Source organism: Grampus griseus (assembly GCF_964374135.1).
Source record: "Grampus griseus genome assembly, chromosome: 14".
In the NCBI taxonomy this organism is placed as follows: domain Eukaryota; kingdom Metazoa; phylum Chordata; class Mammalia; order Artiodactyla; family Delphinidae; genus Grampus; species Grampus griseus.
In genome coordinates, this window is record NC_139008.1 from 16,585,991 (window position 1) to 16,606,950 (window position 20,960).

Genomic DNA, 20,960 nt, shown 5'->3' on the forward strand with positions numbered 1-20,960 from the left:
AGGGCTGATAAGAGCAGGCTCCACTCAATTAGGCGGCAGCCATACCTTCTTCCCAGCTTTTTATTTTTTAAAGGTTCAAACACAGAGGAGTTGAAAGGATGGTATAATGATTACATCATCTGATTCAATAATTAATAATAATTGCTGTATTGCTTGGGCCATGTGTGTGTACTTTGCTAAAATGTTTGAAAGTTAGTTGTAGACATCATGACACTTAACCCCTAAAGACTTCAGCATGAATCTGCTAAAAATAGGGATATCTTCCTCCATAGCCTCAAGCTCTCATCATCCCCAAGAAAATTAACAGTAATTCTCTAATATCTTCTATTTTTAAAAATAAGTTTATTTATGTATTTATTTGGTTGGTTTTGGCTGTGTTGGGTCTTTGTTGCTGCGTGCAGGCTTTCTCTAGTTGCGGCGAGCAGGGGCTACTCTTTGTTGCGGTGCGCGGGCTTCTCATCATGGTGGCTTCTCTTGTTGCGGAGCACGGGCTCTAGACGCGTGGGCTTCGGTAGTTGTGGCTCACGGGCTTAGTTGCTCTGCAGCATGTGGGATCTTCCCGGACCAGGGATTGAACCTGCGTCCCCTTCATTGGCAGGTGGATTCTCAACCACTGCACCACCAGGGAAGCCCAGCAGCATGCGGGATCTTTTTTCTTTTTTAAATTTATTTAATTAATTTATTTTTGGCTGCGTTGGGTCTTCGTTGCAGTGCGCAGGCTTTCTCTAGTTGCGGTGAGCGGGGGCTACTCTTAGTTGTGGTGTGCAGGTTTCTCTTGTTGCAGGGCATGGGCTCTAGGCCCACGGGCTTCAGTAGTTGTGGCTCGTGGGCTCTAGAGCGCAGGCTCAGTAGTTGTGGCACATGGGCTTAGCTGCTCCGCGGCATGTGGGATCTTCCCGGACCAGGGCTCGAAACCGTGTCCCCTGCGTTGGCAGGCGGATTCTTAACCACTGCATCATCAGGGAAGCCCCACGGGGTCTTTTAGTTGTGGCTTGCCAACTCTTAGTTGAGGCATGTGGGATCTAGTTCCCTGGCCAGAGATTGAACCCTAGCCTCTTGCAATGGGAGCATGGAGTCTCAGCCACTGGACCACAAGGGAAGTTCCCCGTTTACTTTTTTTTTTTAACAGAACTCTATTTATTATTTATTTTTATTTATTTTATTTTTATTTTTATTTTTATTTTTTTTTTGCGGTACGCGGGCCTCTCACTGTTGTGGCCTGTCCCATTGTGGAGCACAGGCTCTGGACGCGCAGGCTCAGTGGCCATGGCTCACGGGCCCAGCCGCTCCGCGGCATGTGGGATCTTCCCAGACCGGGGCACGAACCCGTGTCCCCTGCATCGGCAGGCAGACTCTCAACCACTGCGCCACCAGGGAAGCCCCCTCGTTTACTTCTTGAAGAGACCAGTTGTCATGTAGAATACCCTACATCGGCATTTCCCAGATTCTTTCCTCATGGTGTCACTTACCTTGTTCCTCTATCCTTAAATATTTTTAAAAAATCCTGACATTAGTGATGCTAGTGAACAGCCAGGTTCAGAGCTGCTGTGATACACTTCTGGCCTCAGCCAGCAGAGCTCTGAGACCCCTTGAAGTCCAGGATCCTCATGGAGCTCCGTGGCTGCATCCTCAGGTCAGGACCACAACAGACACCATGGATGAGCTGTTAAGAAAGAAACTCCTCTTTGCCCATTGCAAACCAGCACTGCACCTCCCAGGTCACTGAATGGAAGTTACTTCAGATTGTTTTTCCAGGGGTGGGAGGGGAAGCAGATGATGGCAGAAAAAGTTGGGGCATCTTCTGAGCCTGGGAGGAGTTGAGGGACCTGGGGACCCTAGTTAGAGAATGGCTTTAGGACCTCAGGTCTGCAGTTGAGGGAGAGGGCATCTCTGAATCCTTCCAGGACAGCAGGACCAAGATACAGACGATGGCCCTCACATTCCAGGAACCTACGCCTATCCTCAGTTCTCTGGTATCTCATAAGACTCAGGAGTTTTGCATGAATTATGCATTTTATTTTATTTTTAATATTTATTTTGGCTGCACTGGGTCTTAGTTGCAGCATGTGGGATCTTCGTTGCAGCATGTGGGATCTTTAGTTGTGGCATGTGGACTTCTTAGTTGTCGCATGCACGTGGGATCTAGTTCACCAACCAGGGATCGAACCTGGGCCTCCTGCATTGGGAGTGCAGATTCTTACCCACTGGACCACCAGGGAAGTCCCAAATTATGCATTTTATAATCCAGTTGCCAGGGGGACTTGAGAGAGGGGAGGGCTTCCCTGGTGGCGCAACGGTTGGGAGTCCTCCTGCCGATGCGGGGGACGCGGGTTCGTGCCCCGATCTGGGAGGGTCCCACATGCCGCGGAGCGGCTGGGTCCGTGAGCCGTGGCCGCTGAGCCTGGGAGTCCGGAGCCTGTGCTCCACAACGGGAGAGACCACAATGGTGAGAGGCCCGCGTACCGCAAAAAAAAAAAAAAAAAAAAAAAAAAGAACATGGAAGGGAAAACTTGGGGTGCTGTCACCCAAAGAGAGGGGAGTGGGTGCAGAACAGGAAATAGCAGATGTCCACTATGTCTTATGTTATTCTTAGCATCCTGTGGTTCTTATCACAGCTGTAATTAACTATAACCCCCAATCCTCCACCTTCTGCAGTCACCCTCCATTTTTCTTTAACATCAAAATAAAATGACACGAACCCCTCACCACATATTAAGGGTAATCAGGTACCTCCATGATCTCTCCGAGGATTCCCAAGTTGGGGCTCACTGTCTCTCACGCCAGGCCATGCTCAGCATACTCCTTTTTTTCCTTAGCTTTATTGAGGTATAATTGACAAAAAAAAATTATATATATTGGGAATTCCCTGGCAGTCCAGTGGTTAGGAATCTGCACTCTCCCTGCAGAGGGCTTGGGTTCAATCCCTGGTCGGGAAACTAAAATACCACAAGCTGCATGGCACAGGGTGGCCAAAAAAAATTGTATATATTCAGGGTGTATAACTTGATGTTTTGATATATGTGTGTGTATATTGTGAAATGATCACCACCATAATTAGCTAATTAATATATCCATCACATCACATAGTTAGAATTTTATGTGGTGAGAACACAAGATATACTTTCTTGGAAATTTTCAAGTATACAATACAGTAGGTTAATTATACAGCTTACTTCTTGGCTCTCCCCATGAGCTCTCGGCCTCTGAAGCCACCATCCACTTTCTGCCCTTCTTTGGCTCCAAATGGAAACCCCTGAATTCCTCCATTGTCCCAAAGCTCCATTAACCCAAGGCTAGGTGATGAATATTCTCCTCCCCTCAACTGCCAGTAAATACCTCAAATTTGCTTTTCTTACACCCACATTTCCACCCCCAGACTAGTCACTAGATGGCTGGGTAGGGCTTTACATTTTTGAGACAGAGATGCTGTGAGGGGACTCTCTCCCTTAGTGAGGCAAGTTGAGTAGGCATCCATTGCCCTGCATGAAGGGTATAATGGGAGATTTGAGGTTGCCCCTTCCAATATTCCTTGTCTTGGCATACTTAGCTGTCACTGGCAAGGAGTTGGGAAATTTTGCATGGGGTTCAAGGAGCACCTTGGGGAAAAAGGAATCAAGAATACAATTTCTTCTCTTCTGAAGCTCAATGTTATAGGAAACTTTTTGAGCGACTGAGTAAGTCTAGACTGAAGACTGTGGACAGGAAAGGACACTAAGTGCTCTGGAGCAGGAACTCTCCATGATTAAAGGGAGGTGGCCCAGGCTAAACAGAAGGATCTAAGGGGTTCCAGGGGTCGGTTGGGCTCTGAAACTCGTGTGTGTGTGTGTGTGTGTGTGTGTGTGTGTGTGTGTGTGTAAACCTTTCTTGTCAAGCCCCTTTGTTCTGGCAGGATGATGGCTTTATCACCCTGGAGGATGCATGAGTTCAGCCGTGATGCTGAGAGGCAGACAGAAGCAACAGCGCAGAAAACCAAGGCCCCCTAGTGGTAAGTCCTGGCATTCTCTGACACGTTGGGAGTTACAAAGAGGGGATATTTGTACATTCATAGATTTACCCTCCGTCCCTTAACAATCCATTAAAATGGTCTGTTAAATAAAGTGATTATTGCCCCCAGGTATCCGCCCTTATGATTGCAGACAAGTGGCAGATATTTTGAAGTGACAGGGTTTTGATCAAATTCTTGGGTAGGAGTCCTTCCCCCTCCGATCTAGTCTGGGTGGATTTTGTTTTTTCTCATATTTTTTCCTCCCTCTCTCTCTCTTTTTTTTTTTTTTTTTTTTTTTTTTTTGCGGTACGCGGGCCCCTCACTGCCGTGGACTCTCCCGTTGCGGAGCACAGGCTCCGGACGCGCAGGCTCAGCGGCCATGGCTCACGGGCCCAGCTGCTCCGTGGCATGTGGGATCTTCCCGGACCAGGGCACGAACCCGCGTCCACTGCATCGGCAGGCGGACTCTCAACCACTGCGCCACCAGGGAAGCCCTTTTTGACAAATTCTTGAGTGTCATGTGCCAGGCCCTGTACTAGGATTGAGGTGGGGATGGGGAGGAGAGTAGCAGTTTGCCAAATACTGACTCTTCTCTTATGGAACTTACGTTCTAATGGGGAGAGATGGAGAACAAACAAATACTTGGTATTGCGAGCGGTGGTGAGTGAAGCAGGGCGAGGGTCATTTGCTGCAGGGAGTCGTCTCTGACCATTGAGATTTTTTTTTTCACACACACACACTGTATTTTATTTTTACAAGAGATAAATAAACTGACACCAAGCATTGTAAATGGATGACCACAACAAAAGCAACAATGATCGCAATTACCGAACACGAAACACACTCACACTGTGTCATAATATTGACAGTCCAGTAATCCTCCACTGTAACAGCTCCTTTACTTTGCGGTGAAAATTGATTTGTATATGTTTTCCCTCTGAGTCCTTGTCGGATTTTTTTTTATTCAAACAGAAAGTCACAAAAATTATAATCATCCTCATCAGTTCGCTAAGTCCCATGTAATTAATTTTTTTTCATCTTGATCTTTTGTTAGCACTTCTATGAATTCATCAGTTTTCCATTAGAGTTCTGAAAATGCTTATTCATTGAGTTCAGCAGTGTAGTCAGTTACCAGAAACCTGTACTTGTCAGAGTCTTTTCCATGAATTCCTTGAAGATGAAACCCTTTTACAGGAACATTTTTGCAAAAGCATCAGAGTACACCCAGAGCTGTCTGTAAATGACAAAAGACTTAAAAATGACCACGGTTAAAGATTTGATGAAAGTTCATAATGATGCAATTGACAAGGAAATTTATTTCTGAGATATGCATTTTAAAGTCATACCTAGAATTATGACTTATAACATTATACCAGAACATATAAGATTTTTAGAAATTTCATGTAATGTCTGAAACATTTATATTAACATATTTCCATACAAATAACCTAAAGAAAATTTAGTATTAGTTGTTTTTGTTTGTTTTTTTATACTGCAGGTTCTTATTAGTCATCAATTTTATACACATCAGTGTATACATGTCAATCCCAATCGCCCACTTCAGCACACCACCATTCCCCCCCCCCGCCCCCCGCGACCACTGAGATTTGAGCAGGGACCTGAAGGAGGGGAGGGAGGGGGCTTCAGGGAGATTTGGGAGAGTCCAAGGCAAGGGTACAGTCCCTGAGGGGAGCGTGCGCTTGGCTGTCCTAGAGACCAACATGGCCTGAAGACAGCACAGGGGTGGAGTAGGGGATGGGGCTGGGACCTTGGAGACCACTGTAAGGACTTCAGCTTTGATTTGGGGTGAAATAGGGAGCTTTTGTAATGTTTCCAACAGAGTGACAGGTGTTGTCTATGGGAGGACTCACTTTGGTTGCTGTTCTGAAAAAAGCCTGAAGAGGCTCAGGAGAGAAAGCTGGGAGACCAGTGAGGGGCAACAGGCAGAGGAGGGCTGCCGGCTTCCGGTGGGAGCAATGCCGGCGGTGAGCGAGCTCAGATTCTGGGTGGACTTGTGTCTGAAGGCAGAGCCAACAGAATTGTTCTGTTGACACAAGTAGGTAATTAATAAATATTTGCCGAATGAATGCTGAATCATGAAACTCTCCACAGCCGGCCCCAGCTGCCCTGCTTTAGAACGGCCATTTGCCTGCTGCCTCTGAGTCCACTGCCAATCAGCTTCTTCACACCCTCTGTGCCCGATGCCCAGACAACTCTGCCGCGTCCTCTGGTCTCCGTCTTCAGGGAGCTCCTGCCGCCTCCAAACTTGAACAGCTTTTCGGTTATGTAATTTCCCAGCACCCAGCCTTCCATGTGGGTAATGTCTGCTCCATCATTAGATCGCTGGCTGCCTGAGGACAGGGGCCCCATCTGTCCTGTTTACTGGCGCATCCCCAGGCTCCGCTAGGAAGACAGGCGCACTCCGTAAACATTTGCTGAGCAGCGGCTGGATGAATCGCCTACTCTGTTCCTCTGGGCTTTCTGTTTCTACTTCCTGCCCAGTCTGAAGGGCTCCACGCCAAAGCCGGACTCCAGTCCAGGGACAAGTCCCTGCCTCTTCCCCCAGAACGTGGGTCCTTGTTCCCTTCACACTCAGTCCCTGGGCTGGACCTACTTTAGGTCACATGAGAGGTCGCAGGAGCCCTGGAGTAGCTGCCCTTGGACTCTGCAGACCCCACCTTAACCCATCTGTCAAGTTTTCAGTTTCCAGAGTAATTCTGTGTGCCTCCCTCTCTACCCCATATCTGAGACAAGACAGCCACCCAGTGGTAATTTTTCTAAACTTTTGTTTATTTTATAGCAATTGTCATGATTAGAGAAGTAAATCACACATTTAAAAACCTTCTCAGGGCCAAAGGATGCCAGAGTATTTACAAACACATGGTGGGGGACGGTGGCAACATAAGGGTCTGGGGCTCTGGGGATGGGATTCCACCCAGGCCCTGAGCCAGGCTTGGATGCCGACGCCAGCCATCGTGACTGTCCTGCCGGCCACAGAGTGGGCTCGGGGAGCAGTGGCAGCCTTAGGGCTCTGCTCAGCTGGCCTGGTGGGAGACCCTCTAGCTAACCTGTGGCCCTGCCTCCCCTGCAGGGGCTCCCCACACCCCACAGGCCAGCTCAGAGGGGCCTCTGGGAAGCACCGAAGGACAGGGGGCAGTGTGGGGGGCACAGGGCTGGGACAGAGGGCAGGGATGACCCGGCCTGCCCAGGGGAGGACAGAGATGCAGGCACACACGCACACACACATACACCTTCACAGAAGAATCGCGAGGGGGTTTTTTTTGTTTGTTTTTTGTTCTTTTTTGTCTTCTAAGTCTTCATGTTTATGATGTTATTTTTTGCTGTTTATTTTTTCTTCGACAGTGACATAAACTGAGGTAAACATCTGTGACCAACACCTCTCCTAAGGGGCACAGGGTCCCAGCCCAACCAGCAGAGGTGGTGGCGGCAGCGGCAGCAAGGCCCCAACAGGGAGGGCGCAGACCCGGTTCCAGTCCTGCTTCCTTGTTGGCCGCTGCTGCCCCTTCTCTGTGCCTCCGGAAACAGGGGCTGGGCTACAGAACTATGATCCCTTCCCCACTCTAACATCCTAGATACTACGAGGGAGAGACTCTCAGACAGGATCTTAACAGAGAGAGAGAGAGAGAGAGAGAGAGAGAGAGAGAGAGAGTGAGAGGGCGCACGCAAGGGGCGTCTACTTGGAATCTCGCTTCCTTGTTATTGCAGGAGAGACAGGATGTCAAGAGGCCTAAGGCAAAAGGAGAAGTTGCGGCTGGGAGAGGTGCCCAGATGGGCTCCAGGTGGGCCGGGGGCAGTGATGGGGGGGCCTTCTCTGAGACTTGGCCCTTGGTGGGAGGAGGGGTTTGCTACTTACCTGGCATGTGGAGGGCCCCAATGCCCGCTGGGGAGGTGGGTCTCAAGAGGGGTGGGCACACCAAGGAGGGGTGGGGGCCAGGCCCTGGGGCAACCGCACAGTTTGTAAACTGGACCCGGGCAGGGCAGGGGGACCTATAGCCCTTTTGCGCGGTGTGAATGAGGGTGAATGGAGAGGTGGGGACTTCAGGCCAGAGGGGCCCCTCTGGTCAGCCTGGCCTGTCAGGGAGCTCCCTCAAATGGCCGAGAACCCCAGGAGGAACCCTGGAAGGTGTGGCCCGGGACAGTGGATGGGGCACTGCCAGGCAGAGGGAGCAGCCTCACCCATGTTGAGGTTATTGCGGGGTCCCAGGCCTCCACGGAGGGGGCGGGGGTCGTGGAGTCGTGCTGGGTGAGGTTGGGTCCCTCTGGTCTGTTTTGCTGCCTAGGGTCCTGAACCAACCTGCAGGTGCCTCCTTGCTGGGTTCCCTGAGGGGTGTGCTGAACCGCAGGCCTGGAAGCCCTCTGGCAGCTGCCCGCTGAGAATCCTGGGGTGGAGTTACTGAGGCGTCTGGATGCAGCCACTGAACACACGAGGCTACACGCACACATGTGCACTCCACATGCACTCACACTGCACACATACCTATTCACACACTCACCCCTCCCACTTCCAGGGCCTCCCATTCTCACACCCACACCCCAGTACCAGAAACTTGGGAGACGTGGGGATGGGGTCAGCCCCGGGCTGACATGTTAGACCCCAGCAGAAACCCAGGAGAGATTCCTGGCACAGATCACCTGGCCGCCTGCCAAAAGCCCAGGCCCCTGAGTCTGGGCTGGGGCAGCGAGGACTGAGAAGGATCTGAGGTTTCCCGGGCCTGGGGAAGGTGCGGTGGGCAGGCGGTCCCGGCCCTGCACTCACTCCCTTGGCCTAGGGATGTAGGGGTCCCGGAGCCCTTCAGTTGTCCTGAAATCCCTGTGGGGGAGGGGAGGGCCGCCAGAGCTCCACCTCTCTGGCTGTGTGGTCTCTGGCTGGCTGCCCTCCTTTTGGGCTCAGTGTCCTCATCTGGGGACTGGGTGGTGGGGAGTCGGGCCCTGTGTCTGCACATACACACTTCTGCAGCTTCCAGACATTTGCTACATTTTGCAGGGGGCCTGGTCCCTCCCCTCCAGCCTCCCAGGAAAGGGGCAGGTGGCCGCTGAGCGACGCCCCCGCCCTCAGCTCATCTCCCTCCTCCCAGCCAGTGCCCAGGGGCCCTAAGGCCCTTCTCTGCCCCAGCACTTCAGCCCCTTTTCGTGCCCAGGGTGGGGGTGGGGGGCGGGGAGGCCGGGAGGGCAGGACCGGGGGCGGGCCTGCAGGATCTGCCAGGGGGTGCAAAGGGCCGGGAGCAACTAGTCAGGGTTCCAGGGTTCAGGGAGGTGTGGGAAGTCTGCCGGCAAGCTCCCTTGCTCCTGGTGTCAGGGGGCCTCTGAATCCTCGGGCCTGGGGGGGCTTGGCTCCTTTTGGTGGCGATCTCACCAGCCCGCCGCGGGCCGGGCGTCTACCACTACTCCCTTCTGCCGCCGCGGGGGGCTGGCCGGTTCGGCCCAGGGCGTCTTCCCGCGCCCCGGCCTGGCTGCTGCACGGCGCCCCGGGCCCGAGGGCGGCGGGGGCGGCTCAGACGCAGATCTCGATGGCCGTGGCCAGCACCACCTGCCCTTTGCTCTTGTCTGGGCGGCCGTCGGTCCTGCCGGGGGGCCCCGGGGGAGCCAGACCGGGCTCGGGCACGGGGACCGGCACGGGGACGGGCGCGGGCGCGGGCCCGGGCCCAACGGCGGGGGCCGCGGGCCGGGAGCCGCTGCCGCTCTCGGTCAGCACCGTCCGCTTGAGCGGCCCGGGCGCCTCGAGGCGCAGCGGCCCCGCGGCCGGCGGGCGGTCCCCGGCGGGCTTGCGCGCGCGGTGCGAGGGCCGGCGCCGCAGCTCGGACGTGAGCTCGTGCTTGAGGAAGCGGAAGACCTCCTTGGCCGGCCCGCGGCGCTCGGGCTCCAGGGCCAGGAGCCGCTGGAACATGCGCAGCGCCGGCTCGGTGAAGCGGCGCCACTGCGACGGCAGCCCCGGCAGGCGGCCCCGCTGCCAGCGCACAAACTCCTCGAAGAAGGCGTCGGCGCCCGAGGCCGCCTCCCACGGGAAGTTGCCGGTGAGCACGCAGAAGATGAGCACGCCGAAGGCCCACACGTCCACACCCGTGTCCACCGCGAAGCCGTCGGCGCGGCCCGCCTGGCACACCTCGGGCGCCGTGTACGGGATGGTGCCGCTGACCCGCTTCACGCGGCAGCCCACGCGGCGCGTCATGCCGAAGTCGGCCAGCTTCACGCGGCGGCACTCGCGGTCGAACAGCAGCACGTTCTCGGGCTTGATGTCGCGGTGCACCAGCTGCCGGCCGTGCATGAAGTCCAGCGCCAGGCCCAGCTGCTGCACACAGCGCTTCACCGTGTCCTCGGGGAGCCCCACCTGCGGCCGGCCAGACGGGAGAGCCGATCAGGGGCGCCGGGCGGCCCCGACCCAGTCCTCTCCTTCCCGTCCCCGCCACCGCTCGCCTGAACTCCCTCCGGGTCCCTTTCCTGGGCAGATCCGGTGCCAGCCACCCTCCCTCATCCCAGGCTCCCTCCCTGGCCCCGTGGTTTCCCACCTTCCTCACCTTCCCCGCATTTCCCGCAACAACTGTCCAGAGCGCCTACACTGCGTCAGGTGCTTTGCTAAGCGACCTATCCCGCACGACTCAACTCTGCAGCACGTTACATGCCCGTTTCCCTTACACCGAGGCCTTGTCACTTACCCAGCAAGCGGCAGAGCAGTTTCACCCTGGCCGACTGCAAAAAACCAGGTGCCTGGAGTCCCCCCGGGCACTCTCCCCACTCCAGGGCACCTCCTCTGGTGGCCCTGCCACCTCCCCTCTTGGGTCCCCACCTGTTGCTATGCAACTGCGGAGGAGGGGGCTGCTGGAGTTCATCCCATCACCCTGGCTGCTCCTCATCTCAGTGCATCATCTGGCTGACTGTGGAGTGTCTGTTTCCCCCTCTAGGACCAGAGCACGACCTCGTCTTGTTTGCTGCGTATCCCCAGCCCTCCAAACAGTGACTGACATACAGTAGGCGCCTAATAATAAACGATTAAGTCGGGAGGCGCCTGACTCCTCCTCGACTCTCCTACTCCGGGGATCTCCCCTTCCTCAGCCACCACCCCCGTACCTGAGGAGGAATGATGTCAAACAGGTCCCCGGCAGGTGCATACTCCTGAGCAAAGACGTAGCAGTCCTCGGTCTCAAACACTACGTCGAAGACCTTGATAATGAAGGGGCTGGAGGAGAGGCTGTTGGTGATGCTCACCTCCCGCAGGAAGTTCTTCAGCTTAGTTTTGCTCTTGTTCACAAACTTCAGCGCCATCTTTGTGCCTGGCCAGGTGACAGTGACAGTGGTGAAGACCCCTCTCCCTGTACCCCTGCACCTCACACACCCGTGCCTGTCTGCACAGCCTGCCCCAGCCACAGTGCACAATGATGGCCCCAGCAGGTGTGACTCTCCTCACCTCACAGGTAGGAGACTGAGGCCCAGGGAGGGGAAGGAACTTGTCAAAGGCCATGCAGCAAGTCAGGGCTCAGCCTGGGTCCTCCATGCCCAGCCTGAAGCCCTTGATGAGGAGGGCCTGTTGCTTCCTCCACCCTCTCATTTTCTTCCTGGCATACTGTGTACCTATTTATCTGTCTGTCTCGCCCACCTAGAAGGCTGCTCCCTGAGTACAGGAACCTTTGTCTTGTTTGCTGCTGTGTCTCCAGTGCCGACAACAGTCTGATGCATAGTAGGTACTCAACAGATGTTTCTTAAATGGATGAATAAATAAGAAGGCACTAGACACGGAGAGATGAGGACCTGCAAGGCGCACGTCCCTGACTCTGAGCTTGAGCAGGCATCTGTAGCCACCTGGGTGCATAGCTGTGTGACACACGTGTGTGTCCACAGAGCACTTACACATCACAGGTCTGCCTTCTGCACTTCATGTGCACAGCTCACTCTTCATTAGGACCCTATCAGCTGGGCATTAATGCTACCCTATTTTACAAAGGAGGAAACCTAGGCACAGAGAGGTTAAGTCACTTGCCCAAGGTCACACAGCAAGCAAGTAGCAAAGCTCAGGTGACCCCATGTCCAGTACTCCTCCTGTTGTCCCTGTCTCCTCTGTGTGCAGCTGTGGGCGCTCATGCAGCCCCTGTCTCTGACTGGCTGTGTGGGCACTGCTGTGAGCCTACACTGTGGGGAAGGCATCAAGTTCAGGGGTTAAGCAAGAAGGCCCTGGAGCTGATTACTGGGGTCTCATTCTAGCTCACATCCTCTGTAGCTGCACGACCTTGGCTGAGTGACTGAATCTCTCTGGGTCTCAGAGTCCTCAGTGACCTGAGAAATGGAGACGGCCACACTGACCGCACAAGGCCCTCTCCCACCTGTTGTAAGCATGGTGCCCTGTTCCCGAGGACCCCCTCAGTTCGGTCCACCTCCCTGGGGGCTGCTATCACCGATATGCTGGTGATTCCCCAGACACCACCGCCGGCCCTGACCTCTCCCCTGACTCCAGATGTCCCCGGGCGTATCCCCTTGGCTGTCCCAAAGGCACTCTGGATGGCCCCAAAGCAGCCCACCCTCCAGTCTGGGCACTCTGCCCAGAAATTGCTCCCTTGTCCCATCTGCCTGGTCCCCTCCTCCCTGGGCCACTTCAGGCCACATTCTCTCCACGTGGACCACTGACTCTGCCTCCTGCTGGCCTCCTGGCCCCTACAGAGAGCCCCAGCCAAGTCCCCACTCCTGTCTTAGAGCTGGCCACCCTGCAGACACTCACCTGTGCCTTTGTAGGCTACCAGGTCAACCTTCCCATAGGTGCCCTTGCCCAGCTCCCGGACGAGTTCGTAGTGCTTGGTGACATCGCTTGCGGCCAGCGTGCGGAGGGTCAGCGCTTGCATGTCTTCAGTGAGGAGGGGCACGCCTGCACCCAGCCCAGGGGCGGTCCCTGGCCCACAGCAGGGCAGGGAGTGGGGCGGCTCGGGCTCTGGGCAGCCCACGCTCATCTTCTCCCTGTTGTGTGGCATGCAGTGTGACATCAAGCCAGGGTCTACTCCTCCCTCCCCAGGGCCCAGGATCCCCAGGGCTGGGTCCGAAGCCAGGCCGAAGATGACCACAAGGGGGCAACAGGCATCTTTGCTGCATCACCTTTCCCCCAAAGCTTCAGGGCCAGGCCTGAGCCAGCACTCCCCAGAGACACAGCCACTGCCTCCCAGCCCCTACTTGGGTACCGCTGGCCTGTCTCGTGCTATCATCCAGACACTGTGTCAGGCAATGCACACGTTTTTATGTCACACAAAGACACGCCACATACTGAGTTCACATGAGTGCTCCAGTGCACAAGTACTGATCAGCACCTGTTCTTCGCCAGGTGCTCTTTGGAGCCCTGGGGACAGAGCACTGAACACATAGACCAGACTCCCACCCTCACAGGACTTACGTCCTAGGGGGGAAATGGACAAAACACAATGAACCCATGAATGATATATTATGATAAAAGGTGACATGCGCCACAGAGAAAATAAGGCAGGGGGAGAGGCAGACGAGGTCTGAGGGCAGGGGTCTCGGACGAAAGTCTGGCAGGGCGGTGCAGGTGTGGCCACACCCCCATCACAGCATTAATCCCTCCCCCAACCTCAGAGGACAACACACAGCCTGGCTCAGGTACACACTGCCACAGCTGTAGCCCCAGGGCCCCACCCAGGCTCCCCAGACACAAGGACAGAATGCCTGTCCTGCAAAGATCCGCCCTCCCTCGCCCCTACCCTCCAAATTCACCGACCGACCCCTTCAATGTTCACACGAGCTGGGTGGGAAGGCCTTCCTGGATACACCTACCCCGTCGGGGGTACTGAGTTTGCCTCCAGATGGTGCCGGGGAGGGGGGCAGAGAGCTGCAATGGGGACAGTTCAGGGCCGGGTGACAGTGAACGCCCATCTGGAGTCTGCATTCCTCGTCTGTCTAATGGGGGAGGCTTAGACCAGGGCGCTGAGGCCCCGGGAGCAGGTGTCCGCGTGTCCGTGTCTGCGTGCGCGCCAGCAGGGGAGGCCAGCGCTGAATCCGCTCTAGGCTGGACCCTCGGGAGCTGCCTCCTGCTGCAGCTCCTCTGCCCTCACTGCCTTCTCCCTCCAATCCCAGGTGGACCACCCATTGCTCTCAGCAGCCGCAGCCCACCCCTCAGCCGCCACCCCTGCAGAACAACCCCGCGGCTCTGAGGGAAGGCACAGACTTGGAGCCAGACTGCCGAGTTTGAAGCCTGGCTCTATGACTCGCTATTTGGATGCCCTCGTGCAAGCGACTTCACTTCTTTGTGCCTCGTTTCCCCGCCTTAGCAAAAGGATAATAGTATCTTTTCCCTAAGGGTCAAAGGACGCGAAACGCCTGGTGCACAGTGAGCACCCCAGTGTCAGGCGTGGACGCGTTCTCACTCGGATGACCTCCATGCTCGCCTGCTGAGCACGGCTGGAGGCTGGGGGCAGAGGCGAGCCTGGCATCTTCACCCTGGCCCGGCCGCTCCCCTCCCAGGCCCAAACCCTCTTCTCCTCCTCTGCCTCCCCTTCCCCCTCGGCACGACCCAGCCTCCCACTTCACGCGGAGAGGAGGAGCACGAGGAGGGAACCTCCTGCCTCCCACCCAGCCCCAAACGGAGCTCCATCTGCACGTCCTCCCGGCTGGCTGGCGGGGCAGGGAGCCGTCCCCGCCCCCTCTGCTCTGGCTCCCGCCCCCTTCCGCTTCCTCAGGATCCTGCTCCCCCGTGCGGGCCCCTCCCCTCCATTCATGAGCCCGCCAAAGTCCCACACGATGCCCTCAGCGTCTCCAGCGCATTTCACAGACCTGAAGATGGAGGGATGGCGCCAGGCCCACTGACACCCGGCCCTGCTTCCTCCGCCACCCTCAGTGTGTTGAACCCAACCCTGCCTGGCACCGTCGTCAAGCCTCTGCAGTCCCTGTTCCGGGCGGGACAGCACTGGGGCCCTCCTGCTGCAGGGCTAGAGTGGGGTGTCATCTCCCCACAAGGCTTCCTCTGGTTGCAGGGCTGGAAGGGGTCAGCTCTCTCTTCTTATCAAATGTCCACCCGCTAGCTGGGGGGGAAAGGACGCCGAGTGAGAACGACCTGCTCTTAAGTAGCCGGGAGAGGTAAGGCTGTTCCTGTGGAGTGTGGGGCTACCCCACCCCACCCCACCCCGAGGGGTGCCGATGAGCGCACACCCTCTTCATCTGGAGCTCTTCCCCCTGCCCACCAGGAAGAGTTCCCGGCGCTGGGCTGCTATGCTGACCTACTTCTCCTGATGTGTGTGGACTCCCCAAGGACTGCTGAGGCGGGCGGGCCGCGTGTGTGTGGGCACATGTGTGCACACGTGCGGCAGTGCACCCACTTCGGGCTTCGGCCCCTGTCAGATCAGCTTGGGCCGTTTTCCACATCTCCTGGGAGCTGGACTGGCAGCCGCAAGTTGCTAGAAGCCCTTCTTCCCGCCCCACCTCCCTCCCCCAGGGACTGTCGGTGCTTGGCTTATCTCTGCTGCTTTGGCCTCAGAGTTGCCCTGGGCAGGCACCGGGCTTGGTGGGGGGCACACCTGCTCCCTCACCCCAGGCTCAGCCCGTGCTCTGACCACTGCCCAGCTCTGCCTCTCTACAGCTTGAACACGCCTCTCCAGTGCCCTCCGTCATTCCTGCTGCCTGCCTTCGCTGCCCCCTGCCCCACACCCCACCTCCTTATCTCATTATCCTCAGGTGCCACTCCTCCAGGAAGCCTTCCGTGCTGCCCCAGGTGCCAATTTCTGTCTCTGAGGGGCCCCAGGGTTCAGACAGGGTCTGTATGTCTCTCTCTCAGGGCCTCTGTTGAATATGGTGGTCTCAGCTGTGTGTCCCTGTCTGTCCCCATCAACAGGCCAAGAGCGCCCTGGGGGCTGGTACTACATCAAATTCAACTCTTCCTTGTCCCTTCCCTTGGTTCCTAGGGTCCAGGTTGGGGGATCCTGTATATTGCCCCCCCTCACTCCTTCAACCTCCCTCTCCCCTCAGGCCTGTTCTCTGCAAGGTGTCAGCAGGAGACAAGGAATTAACCCGCACCCTGTCCCTGCGGCTGCGTCATCCCCCCAGGTACACACTGCCTCCGTCCCAGTTACTACACACGTGACTTAAGAGGCACAGTGGGGAACGATGGAAATGGCACAGGCCTTGGGGCTCAGCAGGCTTGGCCTTGATCCTAACGTGCGCCACTTTCTAGCTGGGTGACCTTGAATAAGTCACATCACCTCTCTGGGCCTCAGCTTCTACATCCATAAGATGAAGAAAATAATAACAGTAATAGCAGCGGCTAACACTTAAATGTACTCACTACGTCAGGCCCTGTCTGGAGGATGAACTCATCTCACTTTCACAATTCCATGAGGTAGGTATTATTATTATCCCCATTTTAGGGGTGAAGAGATTGAGGCACAGAGACTGAATAACTTGCCCAAGGTCATCTAGCTACTGCTGGCATTGGCTCCAAAGCTGGTGCTTTTAACCACTGTTTTTTCCCCCAAGTCAGAATGTGTGAACATCGCATCCATATCCCTCAGTATCTGAGTGGGGAAATGGAGACCCAGAAGAGGACAGAGCCTCAGCCAGGGATGCGCATGCCGTCACGGAGCTCCTGCGGAAAGCCGACTGGGTGCCAGGCACCGGTCCAGGTGTGCCACGTGTATGAACTCAATCCTCTCAACAGTCCCCGAGGCAGGTGGACCAGCTCCTTTTTCAGGTGGGGACTTGAGCCCAGAGAGTGAAGTGAGACACATCAGCCTCACTGGTGGTTGAAGGCATAGACGTCTGGCATCAGGGGGAACTTGACCTAAAAGTATTTTACCTTCGTCTCTCTCACTGCCTCCACCTGGAGAAGCAGCCGAGGACCTGACGGCCGTGAACTTCCTAGCACCAGGCAGCAGAGGTCCTGGCCAACCTCCATTCACCCGGTGTAGCTGGTGCTGCATCCGTGCACACTCGAGCTGGCTGTGCTGCCCCAGGGGACCCCACGTGACCTGAACTCAAGTGTGTGCCCTCACTGGCCCCGAGGGAGGCCCTCGATTCCCCATCTGGGGTGCGGAAGGCAGGAGGGCGTCACCCCGTCTTCATGGCAGTGGTCGTGGCCCTGACCACAAAGACTCTGGCCCCATGGGCTGGGTCTTCCGCCACAAGCTGGGAGGGCCACGGTAGTGTGGGGGAGAGTTTCCCAAGCAAGAAGCAAGACCGAATCATCTACCACTTCCTGTTGGCAGGTGGCTCAAGCTGGGTGCCACTTTCATGAAAACAACACCCAAAGCGTAACCCAACTCAGGCCTACTTTGGGACCCCCTTCCCCACCACATGCACACACGCAAACACACACACGCAGTGCCAGTCTGGCAAAATTTCACTCACTGAGTCCTCATAAGTACCCTGAGAAGGGGGCAAGATGCCTCCCATTTTAAAAATCAGCTTAATTGAGGTATAACTTGCATATCACAAAACTCCCCCGTAGCAAGTGTATAATTCAATGATTTCAGCAAATGCACGGAGCTGTGCAACCATTGCCGTGGTCAAGTGATGCTTTCTACTTTGTGGATAAAGAGCAGAGGCCCAAGAAACCGCTGACCTACTACGGTTATGGCAAAGATGACTTCTGCCCTAAGTCATGCAAACCGTGACTTACTACGGTTATGGCAAAGATAGCCAACTGCCCATCAAAGCTTTGTGTTCTCTCTTCTGTAATACAGAGCTGTTTTGGAGGGTGGCTGTCAGCAGGGAACTACATTTCTCCTCTCGCCTGCTTCCAGGTGTGGTCACCTGGGGTGGCCACCTGTGACTGGTTTTCCCCAGTGGCATGGGAACAGAAGTGAGGCGTCACTTCTAGGCTGAAGCTTTTAAGAGTGGCTAAAGTTTCTTTCTCTTCTTCTGTGGCTTGATGCAGAGGACTCCAAGGCTCTAGAAGACGGTGGTGGAGCTACGGGATAGGAGGAGCCTGGGTCCCCTGGGCATGCGAGGCCTCCTGCCGATGAGGACTACCTGCTCTGTATTTTGTGAGCCAGAAGTAGACTTGTTAGGCTGCTGAGATAAATGGGGCTTATTTGTTACAGCAGCTAATACTGCCCTAATTCAAGGGTTATGTAGCAAGTAAACAAAAGAGCTAAGATTTGAACCTCAGTGTGTTCGACTGCCTGGAATGTGGCCAGACAAGGTAACCTGGATGGTGGTAACACTGGCAACCAAGAATCCAGTTATAGGAGTAGGTGGAGGGTGATCAGCCTGTGAAGGGAAGGGAGACCGCTCTTCCCCTGTCTTGTGGGAGGATAATAATACTGGCAAATATTTACTGTTTACTGTATGCCAGGTGGTACGCTAACAGTGGATTAAATCGTTTAATCGCAAGATGTCTCAGAGGCAGGTGCTACTATTATTATCCCCACTTTACAGAAGGGGATACTGAGGCACAGATGGGCTGAGTAACTTGCCCAAGAGCTAATAACTAGCAGAGTGGGATTTGAACTCCGGCTATCAGGCTTTAGATCCCATGCTCTTATATGCTGTGTCCTGCGAGGCTCCTACAGGCAGACCCAGGCAGACAGCAACTCAAAAATGAGACAGTTCTCACAGTCTCACAGTCTCACACAGGGAGGAAGTGCGTTCTCTGCCGCTGGGAGCAGAGAAGCAGATACTGGAAGCCCATCTGTTGGGGGAAATCAATGCGGGGTGCGGCTGGACCGAGTCAGCCAGGCCTTTCTTACTCTCACCCTGGGAGTCTAAGGTTCTCTGTCCCCATGGCGGGGTCCCCTCTCTCAGGTCGCTGGACCCATGCTATGCCCTTAGCACAGGCAAACCCCAAGGGTATCCTCAACAAAGCCCTGGCCTGGAAGATGCCACTGAATAGTAATTGTGCCTGGGTGGGTCCCCTCTCTGGGTGACTCTATTATTAAAAATCCCTGTGAAAAAGCAGCCACGAGGTGGAATTTCAGGTACCGAGGGGGGACACGGAGCCCCTCTGGCTTCTCTCACCTGCTTCACTTTGCTTCTGTCAAGGGAGGGGCTGGAGCTTCATCCCCTCAGCCTGCGTGGCTGAGCCAGCTCCCCACACCCCGCATTCTCCGCGTGCCCGCCTCCCCGTTTCTCCCCTCTAGCCCTCCCCACCTGCAGGGTCAAATAAATTGTCTCAAGACCAGATTTGACCTGATCCTTGCCTTGTTGTGCATTTTCAGTGGTTCCCTGTATCGGCCTGTGGTGTTTTCTCCTGCCCAGCATCACTTTCCCTTTCCCCAGGGAACAGTCCCTCTCTCAGTCCGGTGGTTCAGTAGGGCTGTCCCCACTCTGGCTTTAAGCGCAGGTCTGACCCAGGGCCGGCCAACCAGGGGATCCATCCCATCCGCCAGGTCACCGCTGACTGATTCAGAGATGAACACGTGACCAAAGGTGACCCACTGAGATCTCGCCTTAGGACTTTTGCTGCACTTATCAGGAAAGAGATACCTTCTGACCCCTGGGCTGCAAAGCTGGAGGACACGGGCCTGGAGCTGCTGGGGGCTGGCTGAGCCACCATGAGGGGAGCACCTGACCGAGAATGAAGCAACAGAGACAGGCAGAGCAGAAAGATGGAAAGACTTCTGATGGTCCAGAGCACCTGCCTCCAGACATGCTGAAAGCCAGTTACATTCCTGAATGTTTGTTTCATGAATCAATACATTTCCTTTTTGGCTTAAGCCAGTTTGAGTTGAGTTTGTGTAGCTTACAGCCTAAGGCCTCCAGACAAGCATATCTATTTGAGCCCAGGCACTGTGCTGGGTGCTGGCACAGGGTGAGTAGGTTAGATAGAGGGTATGAGATAGAGGGTATGAGCCTACAAATCAAGGAGGCAAATAAAGGACTCAGATCATCATGAGGCCAGGAAGGCCATGATCAGTGCTCCAACATTTCCAAGAAGGGTCCTGGCAGTGGGGATCAGGGTACCTTCCTGGAGGAGGTGACACCTTAATGGGCCTTGGAGGGGATTAACAATCTAGCAAGAAACCCAAGAGCTCCTTGAAAGCAAGCCCCATGCCTTAACCATCTCGCTATTCCTAGCACTTAGCCAGTGTGTGACAAATGCCCAGTGAATAATTCTTTACGTGTTTGGGAAGCTGTAACTTTTTATATCTTGGCTTTCCTGAATGTGACCCTGCAGGCACATAGCTATTTTCCCAGGGGCCTGCGTGAGAGATCATTAGCCCCATTTTACAGGTGCAGAGACTGATGGCCAGAAGAGACAGTGATTTGCTCAAAATCACATATAAAGTTAGTGGCAGGGCTGGGCTAGAAGTCAGGGCATCTGCAGGGCAAGGTGCGGTCTCGCTCTAACAGCCCCAGCCCCAAGCACAGCAGAGATGGGAGTGGCTGTGAGTGACACTGGCCACTGTGAACAGAGAGGCTGGAGTGCTGTGATGAGAATGATGAAGATAATGGAGAAGAAATTTACAGTAAGAGCTAACACTTAAGGAACCCCTGTCCTGTGCCAAGTCCCTCAGGTAAATTAACTCGTCAAATCCTCACAACATCCTGTGACATGCGGACTGCTATTCACTCCAATTTACAGACAAGGAAACTGAGGCACAGAGCAGTCATGTCACTTGATCAAGACCGTCAATCAAGTGGTAGAGCCAGGATTCAAATCCAGGCATTATCACTGCAGTGTCCAAAAGCTTAACCACTGTGCTTTACTGTCTCTAAAATGATACAGTTAAAATGATCATTTATTTTCTCAGTTGCCAATTCTTTACATTGCTGCTGCCATTCAATCTTCACAGCAACCCATTTTACACATAAGGATGCTGAGGCTCTCAGGGGTTAAGCAATTTGCCCAAGGTCGCTCAGCTGGTAAGAGGCAGAGCCAGGAATTGAACCTTGAATGACTCCTGCTCTATCTCCCTTTTCCTACTCTTGGTCTCTGGTTTGCAGCCAAGGCCTCCCTCCAGCCCCATGTCTTCAGCACCACAGGTGTGGACAGCACCCGGGCCAGCCCTGCACAAAGCGCAAGGCTAGGGGAGGCCCG

The 20,960-nt window shown here is 55.1% G+C and overlaps 1 protein-coding gene across 1 annotated transcript in view; it reads right to left on the reverse strand.

The window, feature by feature from the left end:
- Positions 1-9,231: 9,231 nt before the first annotated feature.
- Positions 9,232-20,960, reverse strand: part of SBK1 (SH3 domain binding kinase 1) — a 47,548-nt gene continuing 35,819 nt past the window's right edge. The window contains exons 2-4 of the mRNA XM_082670273.1: positions 12,708-12,940; positions 11,069-11,271; positions 9,232-10,331 (exon numbers count right to left, since the gene is read on the reverse strand). Of these exons, the coding sequence (XP_082526399.1) occupies positions 9,498-10,331; positions 11,069-11,271; positions 12,708-12,933 (1,263 nt within the window). The 5' untranslated portion in view covers positions 12,934-12,940 and the 3' untranslated portion in view covers positions 9,232-9,497. The remainder of the gene's footprint in view (positions 10,332-11,068; positions 11,272-12,707; positions 12,941-20,960) is intronic.